This window comes from Trachurus japonicus, chromosome 16 (assembly GCF_045865225.1).
Source record: "Trachurus japonicus isolate A0001 chromosome 16, Traja_1.0".
NCBI classification, from domain to species: domain Eukaryota; kingdom Metazoa; phylum Chordata; class Actinopteri; order Carangiformes; family Carangidae; genus Trachurus; species Trachurus japonicus.
The window spans coordinates 15,076,816-15,090,173 of record NC_140922.1 but is presented as its reverse complement, the minus strand read 5'-3'; the positions used below and the strand labels follow the sequence as shown (position 1 = coordinate 15,090,173).

At 40.3% G+C, this 13,358-nt stretch overlaps 2 protein-coding genes across 2 annotated transcripts; both read left to right on the top strand.

Moving 5' to 3' along the window:
• The first annotated feature begins 4,320 nt into the window (after positions 1 to 4,320).
• LOC146972112 (uncharacterized) lies at positions 4,321 to 7,195 on the top strand. The gene is made up of 8 exons (XM_085802512.1): positions 4,321 to 4,414; positions 4,717 to 5,001; positions 5,088 to 5,375; positions 6,110 to 6,394; positions 6,481 to 6,741; positions 6,833 to 6,937; positions 7,039 to 7,064; positions 7,169 to 7,195. Exons 1-8 carry the CDS (start codon positions 4,342 to 4,344, stop codon positions 7,193 to 7,195), a joined length of 1,350 nt encoding a protein of 449 aa, XP_085658638.1. The 5' UTR covers positions 4,321 to 4,341.
• A 2,626-nt stretch (positions 7,196 to 9,821) lies between these two features.
• On the top strand, positions 9,822 to 12,383 carry LOC146972111 (uncharacterized). The gene is made up of 8 exons (XM_085803329.1): positions 9,822 to 10,017; positions 10,325 to 10,606; positions 10,692 to 10,979; positions 11,056 to 11,340; positions 11,427 to 11,687; positions 11,779 to 11,883; positions 11,985 to 12,010; positions 12,116 to 12,383. Exons 1-8 carry the CDS (start codon positions 9,945 to 9,947, stop codon positions 12,233 to 12,235), a joined length of 1,440 nt encoding a protein of 479 aa, XP_085659455.1. The 5' UTR covers positions 9,822 to 9,944; the 3' UTR covers positions 12,236 to 12,383.
• The last annotated feature ends 975 nt before the right edge of the window (positions 12,384 to 13,358 follow it).

The following is a 13,358-nucleotide window of genomic DNA, read 5'->3' as shown; positions in this document are numbered from 1 at the left end:
GCTTGCCTTGCCAGACTTACTTCCACAAAAGCAATGCATGCCTAATCACCTGCATTCTGGTTTGGCTGTCGAAAGAACTAACAGGGTGAAAATGTGTTATTTCCTGTGTCATGTAGTGGGTGGACACAAAAAGTTTGTATGTACACATCTCTTTTTTTGTGTCCACTTAATTTCAGTTCTCTATTGCACTAAAAATAATAATATAGTTTATTTTGTCTATGTGTTTGTCCAAGACCAGGGACTGGTCTCTGAACTTGCAGAGGGTGCACTGTTTACTTGTTGATTATTTTTTCAAACAATATATCAAAAAGAGAACCTTAACATGCATATTTATCATCAATACTTCGTCTGTTGGTTTGTAGTTAGGATTACGATTAAAATAACCTGTAAAAAAATCCTGGTAGATCTGTCACCTATGTGCTGTCTGGTCCAGCCCTACTTTTACAATTATGTGCATGTAGAAGGGAAATTACAAGAATGGTGAAGCAGGTGATCAAATTAAAATAGAGAGCAAAGGGCAAATCAAAAGCTGGAGTTTGCACAGCTTACTATGAAATGAAACCTGGTCAAATACTAGTTATGTTGCAACAAGAACATCTGTCACACAGCCTGACAGCATCACCTAGTGGACAAACACTGGACATGTTACCAAAAAGTAACAAACTCCCTTTCCTAGAAAATGTTTTTTTTTTTTTTAATGATTCCTCATCACTGACCTGGAGGCAGTATTTGCATTTTCACCATCATCTGATAATAGATGAGAGTAATAACAGAAGGTAACTGGAAAGATTTGCTTGAACACCTGACAAATAGTACAGCGGCTAAGCATGAAAATTGTGCACTTTTTGAAAGAAACATGAAACTTCTACCATAGTTAGTTTATGCCATGAGGTTTATTTTAAGATCGGGAGGGAAGTCAGATTTGACCTCTGAGGCCCGGGAGAGGTCAAATCCAAGATGGCCGCCAATAATATTCAAAAATGCCTATCGCTGGAACCAAACACAGTAGAAAAACACTTAAGGTGTCATTTCCCACTAATTTTTGGGTGCCCATTCTGTTGGTGATACCTTTGAGACCAATAGAATTCAAAAAAATGCATTTAGATCAATGTGGAGGTCAAATTATGCAGACATAGGGAGGTGAACAGTGCAAAAAGGTAGTTTATTTCCAAAATAATAGCCTAACAGTGATGATGATGTTAATAATGATGATAATAGTGCCAATAATAATAATCATTATCATAATAAGTTCTTTTTTTTAACTGATTTATTATTAACTCATTGGCTGCCAGCCATTTTCAGAGCAGAGAGCTGCTGCCAGCCGTTTTAGAGCATTTTTTACAGACCCTTTCAAGACCCACAGAATATTGTGTTCATGTAAACATGTAAACACCAAAACTACCAAGAGTAAGAGTAGACTCTCTTCTTTCATTAGGAAAAAAAAGTTTGTTTCTACCTTTTTCCATTCTTTAGTAAACAGCAGTAGAACATTGGCTGGTTTCGCCAAAAACACCAGTTTTTGACCAGAACACATTCAAGAAAATGCATTTATGTAAAGGTGCAAATCTGCAATTTAATAATACTGTTGCCCTCCTCTTTCCGCGGAGAGAGGGGTGGTGTCCGACGCTGTGTGGAAGCATTGCGAAGGCCCATGGAGGGGAGTTGACACAATGTGCTTTCGCCCAGTACTCTGAATGAGAGTTCTCAATTTCAACCCAAACCCGAGTAAGGCCGATGGGTCAGGTTGGTTTGGCACGAGATGCTGTGTGTATCTCCAAAAAACCACAATGTTTTTGTGGCCGAAATTGAATCAGTTTCACCCACTGATAAGGTGCTGCTGCGTCACTGGCACCATCTGCTCTCGCTGCAAAGAAAGCATGTCACTTTTTTAGTTTAGTTTTTTTTTTTTTTGTTGGGCTGGGCTGGGTTTGGCCAGACAACTAATGCTGGTGTATCGAGCTCTGTCGGGTCCGGGCTTAAAACCCACGGGCCGGGTCAGGTCGGGTTGTAATTTTTAGGCCCGTTGAGAACTCTACTTTGAATGTCAAAGTGAAGAAATTTAATGAAGTGCAGGTAAACGGAGTAACTATTGGCACTTTTCCACTACACAGTCACGGCACGGCTCAGTAAAGGTGCTTTTCCATTACAGCTGAGTTCTCTAGTTCCTCCTCAGCAGGGGTGGGGGGATCGCAAGGCCACACTGTTTCTCTCTCTATTTTCGATCTTCTCGTCAGCTCCAAACTCACTTGTCTGTTCCTCGATTACGGACCACAGCGTGGTTTTCCACACAGCATCATTTAACTCGGGTGAAGGAATAACAACGGTCTCGGTACAGATGAATTCTCATGTCGGACATCGTGCTCACGACTCTTCCAGTGACAACGCTCTGCCCAATCAGTGGAAGGCAGTCGGCTGACGTCACGTTTTAGGTATGGCCGTTCCAGGATTGAGGACTACGGCCCTCTCCAGGAGCCGAGCTGGTCCTCAAAGGGATGAGGGACGGCCGCAAGGGTGGCTGGTGCCCTGAGGGGACCTCTACACGACGCTGGCTGGCCCTCTATAACGGGAACCCCGCCTGGCTGCATCCCACCGGCTGGCGGTCAGCTGGGGGCAGTTTGGGCTCGTAATGATTATAGAAGGTGGCGGACCAGCTGCTGATGCAGAAATGAGTCCGTATGGGCTGTATCATGTCGTAGTACTCACGATGGTGCCTGACGTGCAGGTAAACACGGAAAGCCGTATGACCCAGTAGCCAAATGCCTCGTCATCTAATTAGTGACACGCATGAATGGATGAACGAGATTCCCACTGTCCCTACCTACTATCTAGCGAAACCCCCTGACAACCGGGTTTTGATTACAGCGAGTAGAACCGTTGGTGACAGGGTTGGCGCGTGGCCGGATGGTGGTCCGCCGGTCCTCTCCAATCTCGCACCGCATGTTTGTGGAGAACCTGGTACTAAATCACTTGCAGACGACCTGATTCTGGGTCAGGGTTTTGTACGTAGCAGAGCAGCTACCTCGCTGCGATCTCTTGAAAGTCAGCCCATGATCCAAGCTTTTGTCGGTCTGAGGGCGTGGGCCCCCAGTTGGCAGTCCCCCTCATCCCTCACCGGTGGACTAGGGGCACGGTGGCAGCCCTCAGTCAGGCAAGGATAGAGGAGGAGGAGCACCAAGTGGACCGGAGCCTGAGAGCCAGGGAGAGAGAGTAACAAGCGGCTGTGGTGTACTAGTGCCACGAACAGAGCCGAGAGACAGTGTCTCTTTAACTCATTGGCTGCCATTGATGTCTATAGACATGTTGTTTCTGTTGTATATTAACTTCAAAGTCACTGTTCTGCTTGACATGTTTCTTTCCACAAAAAGCTTGTTTTCTCAGTGTTCTGGTCAAAAACAGGTGTTTTGGTCAAAAACAGGTGTTTTTGGCGAAACCAGCCAATGTTCTACTGCCGTTTACTAAAGAATGGAAAAAGGTAGAAACAAACTTTTTTTTCCTAATGAAAGAAGAGAGTCTATTCTTTCTCTTGGTAGTTTTGGTGTTTACATGTTTACATGAACACAATATTCTGTGGGTCTTGAAAGATCTGTAAAAAATGCTCTAAAACGGCTGGCAGTATGCAGCTCTCTGCTCTGAAAATGGCTGGCAGCCAATGAGTTAATAATAAATCAGTTAAAAAAAAGAACTTATTATGATAATGATTATTATTATTGGCACTATTATCATCATTATTAACATCATCATCACTGTTAGGCTATTATTTTGGAAATAAACTACCTTTTTGCACCGTTCACCTCCCTATGTCTGCATTATTTGACCTCCACATTGATCTAAATGCATTTTTTTGAATTCTATTGGTCTCAAAGGTATCACCAACAGAATGGGCACCCAAAAATTAGTGGGAAATGACACCTTAAGTGTTTTTCTACTGTGTTTGGTTCCAGCGATAGGCATTTTTGAATATTATTGGCGGCCATCTTGGATTTGACCTCTCCCGGGCCTCAGAGGTCAAATCTGACTTCCCTCCCGATCTTAAAATAAACCTCATGGTATAAACTAACTATGGTAGAAGTTTCATGTTTCTTTCAAAAAGTGCACAATTCCCCTTGATTTGAGGGCTTAACCGCTGTACTAAAATGTAAAAAATAAACACCAAAAACAGCCAGAGCACATGACACTCAAAGTTTTGTAGTTTAATACTGAACTACATGCCCTTCAAGGGGCTGGTCTAAAATGAAAAATGAGTTGTCTCAATCTCGTTTCCTGAGATGACTTTCTGAAAACTTCTGCTGTGACAAGGTTTTGCAATAAGCACGAAAATCTTCAAGCACAAAGAAGACAAGGATGGTTACTTTTTCACTGCTGGGACTCTGTTTCTTTTCTCTTATAGTGGCAACAGCTGGAGCTCAGTCTTCTGGTAATTATGACAACAATAATAGAAAAAGAAGTCTTCTCTTGTTAATCTGTTTATTTTAGGATCTGACTCAAGAAATTAAGTATTGATTTAGGTACTGAAAATGATTGACTGTTAACTGTTTCACTTTCTCTTTTTTTGTTTTTAAAATAAACTATCCACATAAACTTGAACAATACAAGAAACTATTGTATCTACATGAGGTTACAAATTGCATCTGCATTACTCCGTATGGTAAAGGTTTTGTTTTGTTTTTTGAAACTTTGAAAAGAAATTAAATGCTTTCTCATCACCTCCTTCAACAGAGCGTCTGGTGGTATTTGCTTCACCTAGAGACAGCATTACTTTGCCATGTGCCATCCCCTCTATTGGATCCTGCTCTTCTATAACCTGGAACATGACTGGAGATTACGGCTTTGTCACCGATCAGGTGGTGAAGGCTGGAAGAGTGGCAGCTCCACACACCTCCCGCCTCAGCCTGCTGCCGGACTGCTCTCTGGAGATTAAACAGCCTGTTCTCGGTGATGCTCACCTTTACACATGTGGCATTGGAGCACTTAATTCAAGTGTTTCAGTGTTGAAACTTGAACGTAAGCGAGTTGTCCTGCCACATCAACAAGTAAGTCAGTAGAAATATCACAGCAGTCACATGATGTTTTTTTTTTTCATTCACCAGTTGTTGAGAGAAAGGATCCAGAGAACAGCAAAACAGAACTTCTCTGTTACCTCAATACATATAGAGGAGTATTTCCCTGTTACAACACAATGGGGATACATATCAAGTGGAGTACTGAGGATAACACACCAATAACTGGAAAAAGGTTTGACTTTAACAGCCCCTCTGAATGTTTGTCCAAATTGATTATCAATAAAAAACCAACAGACCATCACAGAAAATGGAAGTGCCAACTGACACAGGATGATAAGGTTCAAGCCACCGTCATTCATACGACAACACTGACAGGTACTGTACTAATGTGTGATCATTTCTAGAGAAATTTGGTTGAACACCTTTAAAGTTTAACCCTTCTCTTGTGTTCGGGTCACCAGTGACACGTTTTCAGGTTTTAAATGTATAAAAGTACATACATTTGTTTATAGCATCAAGCCTTTTTGACTTTGTCAGGAACCTCTATCTAAACAAAATAAAAAAAAATTTCACAAAATTCTAAAATGTTCTGGTTAAAATTATGACATTTGTGGTGTTAGGGTCAATTTTGAATTTTGACGATAAGAACAATAATGAGAGTTAAAACTGAAATCATAAGTGCAAAACCAACCTTTTCATGGATGAGGAAGCTTAACAACGTAACCAAGAGATGAGAAACAAATGGGATGATAAATAATTGTTTTAGTGTGTTTTACAGCTGATTTAAGACTCGGGTCAAAACTGACCTGAACACCATAAATGGTAGCAGAAAGCTGACAAAGGGAAGGTTCAATTGAAGACAAGGGGTATACTGACAAAAAAAAGCCTAGGGGCACATTCCAAAAAATATTACAATCAATATTTTCATGGATAAGGAAGCCTAACAATGTAACCAAGAGAAGAACAGCAAATTGGATGAAAAAAAAATGTTTTTAGTGTAGCTATTTTACAGCAGATTTAATACACGGGTCAAAACTGACCCGTACACCATAGATGGTTGCAGAAAGCTAACACAAGACGATGGTTAACCACTTCTCCTTTTGCCCTAGATGGTGTAGAGGAAGTTTTTGCAGCTGTGGGTGAGTCAGTTTCACTCTCTTGCAGCAGTGCATCCTCTTTTGGTGTCAGTGGCAGCGTGACGTGGACTGTGGGTGGAAAACCACCGTCAGATGGAAGCTCGCCCAAAAAGAGCCAGTCAGTGGTGTTTCCTGTTAATGAAGATTCATCGCTGTCCATTTGGACAGTGAGTGCTCTGGATGCTGGGGACTACCGCTGTTCAGAGTCCGCTAATGAGAAAAATGTGTTCAGCAAAGTCAGACTGCACATCCTCAATGGTGAGTGCTCAAACTCACTCAAAATTGCAGCACTGTGCTCCTGCTGTTAAAACATCTCTTCTCATGCCTCATGTTTGTCTTTGCAGTTACTCCACAGTACGGTCCAGGAGGAGAAAATCTCACCTTGACTTGCGTGCTTACCTGCCCTGAACAATGTGACGATGACTTCAATTTAACTTGGTCTGGAAGTGGCCAAAACAGCTGGCAGAGCGGTTTAATGAATGTCAACAACACTCTCCTGAACAAGCTGGTTCTCCCAGATGGTTCGAAGGGATCAGAAGGAATATCCTGCTCTGTGCAGAGAGAGGGGGCTGTGATGGCATCAAAGAGGTGGAGCCCTGTTAACTGTAAGTATGCATCATGCTTACTTGTTCAATTGAATAAAACCCACAGATAAGACAAAAGTGATAAAATGATAATTATTCAATGTCCCCCAAGCTTCGCAAACACTTGCGTGGTTAGTTCGTTCTTTGGGTCTCCTGATGTGTGCAGCTGCTGGAGTTCTCTACATATGGATGAAGAGGAAGCAGAACAGGGATGCAGGTACTGATTATAGGACCTCATATCAAAACTGCAGTTACAAAATAATATGATGTAGGTGAAATGTTATCTGAATCACTGACGTTTTTACTTGTTGTTTTCAGCAAATGAACAGCCAAGTATTGGAATGGTAAGGCACTAAAATGTAATGGTGCTGAAAACACCTTTTTCAAGGTTATATACTGTATTGTAATACAATAATCATGGTTCTCTTCTGCAATTGTTTTTTTACAGACTGTTTATGAAAACCTTGAGGTTTGAGGAACATGGAACTCCACACACCTCCCGCCTCAGCCTGCTGCCGGACTTCTCTCTGGAGATGAAACAGCCTGTTCTCGATGATGCTCACCTTTACACATGTGGCATTGGAGCACTCAATTCAAGTGTTTCTGTGTTGAAACTTTAAAATAACTTGTCCATTGGTTGATATGTCTGGTCCAGCAACACAAACTGCATAATCAGTATCTGTAGGCTATGTACATAATTACATGCATGTAGAGGGGAAATTACAAGAATGGTGAAGCCAGTGATCGGATTAAAATAGTGAGCAAAGGTCAAAACAAATGGTGGAGCTTGCACACCTTACTATAAAATAAAACTGGTCAAATACTAGTTATAAGAATATCTGTCACACAGCCTGACAGCACCACCTAGTGGACAAATACTGGACATGTTACCAAAAAGTGATAAACTCCCTTTGGTGGAATATGGTCAATGTTTTTTGTTTTTTTTTCCCTGGTTATGATTTATCATCACTGACTTGGAGGCAGTACTTGCATTTTCACCATCATCTAATAATAGATGAGAATGAAAACAGGGGATAACTGCAAAGATTTGCTTGAACACCTGACAAATGTAAAAAAAAATATTATACCAAAAACACAACAGCCAGAGCAAATGACATTCAAAGCAGTGAACTACATGAACACTGCTGGTTCTTTCGAGGGGCTGATCTAAAATGAAAAATGAGTTGGCTCGATGTAATTTCCTGAGATGACTTTCTGAAAACCTCTGCTGTAAAAAGGTTTTGCAATCAGCAAGAAAATCTTCAAGCAGAAAAGAGAGAAGGATTGTTACTCTCTCTCCTTTCTATTATAGCGGCAGGAGCTCAGTCTGCTGGAAATTATGACAACAATAATAGAAAAATGAGTTCCTTATGAGATGCATGCATGCAGCTAAATATTTTTATATCTTGGTGCCCCCCCTGGCAGCTTTGTGTTTATTTTAGGATCTAATGTAACAAATCAAGTATTGAATTGGTTACTGAAAACATTCACTGTAAAATTGTTTTGAACTGATAATCCTTTTTTTTTTTGTAATAAACAAGCCATAAACTAGAACAAAAAGGGTGTATTCAAAAATATGTGTTAAAGGTACCAATTTCCGGTACTTCTAATTTCAGCTCTGTCTGTAGTTCTGAATTGCTTCCTCTGTTTTTTAAAAGTACTTACAGTAATTGTGACATTATTGCTTCTTCATCGCCTCATTCAACAGATCTTGGTGATATTTGCCTCACCTAGAGACAGCATTACTTTGCCATGTGCTGAAGTGCAACAGGGACATCAAGTAGGTTGAGAGCTTCCAGATCAATACTTTATAACTGAACAAGAGAAGTGAGAGAAGAGCAACCCACTCTTTCATACAAGACACAGTGATGGGTGAAGAACCCACCGCCTGTAATAAAACGTAAAGCACTGTGAAACACGACTACATCAAGAGGCCTCAGAATGGAGGAAGAGGCATGCATATACAAGGTGTCCCCATAATCAAAGACAGGTAAAATTGTTGATTGTACTACGGCTTTTCTGCTTATTTATTCCTCTAGGACAGAGGATGTTGTTATGATGCCATGTAAAGCCCTTTGAGACAAACTGTTTGTAAAAATGGGCTATACAAATAAAATTGCCTTGCCTTGGCTTGCCTTGCCAGACACAAAAGCAATGCATGCCTAATAGTAAATTTAGACATTAGAAGATGTATCACCTGCATTCTGGTTTGGCTGTCGAAAGAACTAACACGCTGTGGGTGAAAATGTGTTATTTCCTGTGTCATGTAGTGGGTGGACACAAAAAGTTTGTATGTATACATCTCTTTTTTTGTGTCCACTTAATTTCAGTTCTCTATTGCACTAAAAATAATAATATAATTAATTCTGTCTATGTGTTTGTCCAAGACAAGGGACTGGTCTCTGGACTTGCAGAGGGTGTACCGTTTACTTGTTGACTAAACATGTATGTGCAAATGAATTATTTTTTCAAACAATATATCAAAAAGAGAACCTTAACATGCATATTTATCATCAATACTTTGTCTGTTGGTCTGTAGTTAGGATTACGATTAAAATAACCTGTACATGGGTGCATAGCACTGATTGTTAGATAAAATCCTGGTGGATCTGTCACCTATGTGCTGTCTGGTCCGGCCCGACTTTTACAATTATGTGCATGTAGAAGGGAAATTACAAGAATGGTGAAGCAGGTGATCAAATTAAAATAGAGAGCAAAGGGCGAATCAAAAGCTGGAGTTTGCACAGCTTACTATGAAATGAAACATGGTCAAATACTAGTTATGTTGCAACAAGAACATCTGTCACACAGCCTGACAGCATCACCTAGTGGACAAACACTGGACATGTTACCAAAAAGTAACAAACTCCCTTTCCTAGAAAATGTTTTTTTTTTTTTTTTTTAATGATTCCTCATCACTGACCTGGAGGCAGTATTTGCATTTTCACCATCATCTGATAATAGATTAGAGTAATAACAGAAGGCAACTGCAAAGATTTGCTTGAACACCTGACAAATGTAAAAAATAAACACCAAAAACAGCCAGAGCACATGACACTCAAAGTTGTGTAGTTTAGTACTGAACTACATGCCCTTCAAGGGGCTGGTCTAAAATGAAAAATGAGTTGTCTCAATCTCGTTTCCTGAGATGACTTTCTGAAAACTTCCGCTGTGACAAGGTTTTGCAATAAGCAAGAAAATCTTCAAGCACAAAGAAGACAAGGATGGTTACTTTTTCACTGCTGGGACTCTGTCTCTTTTCTCTTATAGTGGCAACAGCTGGAGCTCAGTCTTCTGGTAATTATGACAACAATAATAGAAAAAGAAGTCTTCTCTTGTTAATCTGTTTATTTTAGGACTCTGAAGAAATAAAGTAATGATTTCGATACTGAAAAGGATTGACTGAAATTGTTTTGAACTGATACACTTTGTCTTTTTTTTTTTTAAAATACACTATCCACATAAACTTGAACAATACAAGAAACTATTGTATCTACATGAGGTTACAAATTGCATCTGCATTGTTCCATATGATAAAGGTTTTGTTTTGTTTTTTGAAACTTTGAAAAGAAATTAAATGCTTTCTCATCACCTCCTTCAACAGAGCGTCTGGTGGTATTTGCTTCACCTAGAGACAGCATTACTTTGCCATGTGCCATCCCCTCTATTGGATCCTGCTCTTCTATAACCTGGAACATGACTGGAGAGTATGGCTTCACAGATCAGGTAGTGAAGGCTGGAAGAGTGGCAGCTCCACACACCTCCCGCCTCAGCCTGCTGCCGGACTGCTCTCTGGAGATTAAACAGCCTGTTCTCGATGATGCTCACCTTTACACATGTGGCATTGGAGCACTCAATTCAAGTGTTTCAGTGTTGAAACTTGAACGTAAGCGAGTTGTCCTGCCACATCAACAAGTAAGTTACTAGAAATATCACAGCAGTCACATGATGTTTTTTTTTTCATTCACCAGTTGTTGAGAGAAAGGATCCAGAGAATGGCAAAACAGAACTTCAATGTTACCTCAATACATATAGAGGAGTATTTCCCTGTCACAACACAGTGGGGATACATATCAAGTGGAGTACTGAGGATAACACACCAATAACTGGAAAAAGGTTTGACTTTAACAAACCCACTGAATGTTTCTCTAAATTGATTATCAATAAAAAACCAACAGACCATCACAGAAAATGGAAGTGCCAACTGACACAGGATGATAAGGTTCAAGCCACCGTCATTCATACGACAACACTGACAGGTACTAATGTGTGATAATTCCTAGAGAAATTTGGTTTAACACCTTTAAAGTTTAATCACTTCTCCTTTTGCCCTAGATGGTGTAGAGGAAGTTTTTGCAGCTGTGGGTGAGTCAGTTTCACTCTCTTGCAGCAGTGCATCCTCTTTTGGTGTCAGTGGCAGCGTGACGTGGACTGTGGGTGGAAAACCACCGTCAGATGGAAGCTCGCCCAAAAAGAGCCAGTCAGTGGTGTTTCCTGTTAATGAAGATTCATCGCTGTCCATTTGGACAGTGAGTGCTCTGGATGCTGGGGACTACCGCTGTTCAGAGTCCGCTAATGAGAAAAATGTGTTCAACAAAGTCAGACTGCACATCCTCAATGGTGAGTGCTCAAACTCACTCAAAATTGCAGCACTGTGCTCCTGCTGTTAAAACATCTCTTCTCATGCCTCATGTTTGTCTTTGCAGTTACTCCACAGTACGGTCCAGGAGGAGAAAATCTCACCTTGACTTGTGTGCTTACCTGCCCTGAACAATGTGATGATGACTTCAATTTAACTTGGTCTGGACGTGGCCAAAACAGCTGGCAGAGCGGTTTAATGAATGTCAACAACACTCTCCTAAACAAGCTGGTTCTCCCAGATGGTTCGAAGGGATCAGAAGGAATATCCTGCTCTGTGCAGAGAGAGGGGGCTGTGATGGCATCAAAGAGGTGGAGCCCTGTTAACTGTAAGTATGCATCATGCTTACTTGTTCAATTGAATAAAACCCCCAGATAAGACAAAAGTGATAAAATGATAATTATTCAATGTCCCCCAAGCTTCGCAAACACTTGCGTGGTTAGTTCTTCCTCTGGGTCTCCTGATGTGTGCAGCTGCTGGAGTTCTCTACATATGGATGAAGAGGAAGCAGAACAGGGATGCAGGTACTGATTATAGGACCTCATATCAAAACTGCAGTTACAACATAATGTGATGTAAGTCAAATGTTATCTGAATCACTGACGTTTTTACTTGTTGTTTTCAGCAAATGAACAGTCAAGTATTGGAATGGTAAGGCACTAAAATGTAATGGTGCTGAAAACACCTTTTTCAAGGTTATATACTGTATTGTAATACAATAATCATGGTTCTCCTCTGCAATTGTTTTTTTTACAGACTCCTGTTTATGAAACCATTGAGGTTGGAGATAACATGGAACCACCACCACAATTTAACAGAGAAGCAACCACCACCACCACTGACAGTTTCTATGATTTATTACAAGCTGTAAACTAGAGCCATTTCAACCAGAAGTCATTTAGCAAACACCAATAAATCAAAAATATGTTTTGGAAAACCTTTGTTCAGTGTCTATGGTCACTTATCTTCCTGTAGATACGAATTCAACTCAATCTCAGAACTCAAAATACAGATAAAGACACTGTTAGTCGTCTTTTGAAGACAAACACTTGCAATAGGCCTCATATTTTTACATAATGTGTAAATGTAAGATGGTAAAAGTTTTATTTCAACAGGAAAAAAAATTAAAAACATAAAAAAAAAACATCAACATTGGACTGTATAGATAAATAATTTTTTGGACCTGACCTCATAAGAGAAAAAGGAAAAATAAAAGAAATACGCTGTTGGAAAAATGAGCATGCAGTCCAACAAGCAGAAGCGATTTGGGATATACAGTAGGTCTAACTACTGGTTAGGATGGTGAGTAGGGGGATATACAACAGTAGAAGAAAATTTGGGGACATCTGGTGGCCAAAGGGAGAATGGCTGGTCTTGGGAAATAAAGGGAAAAACATGGCCTGGGGGTGAAGAGGAACTGAGGAGCAGACTGTGGAGCATCAATGCACTTATTACAAAATTTACACATCATCACACTGCAGATTTACTTCCATAAAGACAATACATGCGTAAAAGTAATAGACATAAAAATGTTTAAATATTGATGAGTAGAAATCTTTTGGCCCTATTAATTTGACACATCAGTCTGATCTGACCTTTCACCCAATCTGGTTCAGCTGTCGAAAGAACTACTAACACGCTGTGGATAAAAATGGGTATTTCCTCTGTAGCGGTCGGACACAAGCGTTTTTTGTCTGCACATGTTTTGAATTTTCTATATTGCACAGAAATGTAATCTTGAAAAAAACAAAACAGATTACAGTGTATTCTTTCCATGTGTTTGTGAGGCTAATAAGGCCACCTTTAATTAATAAAACATAATATCATGCACCATGACAACACATGCTTTTGTCAGGTTGTTTACTGGGCTAACGCATGATTAAATATGAGCAGAGAAAGTGAAAGAGTTATAAACCAAGATTACTCAGTGGTCAGCACAACTGACTTGTTCTGGGCTGCTTTCACATGAATGATGCATGAGTGTAAATAAAAAAGGAGA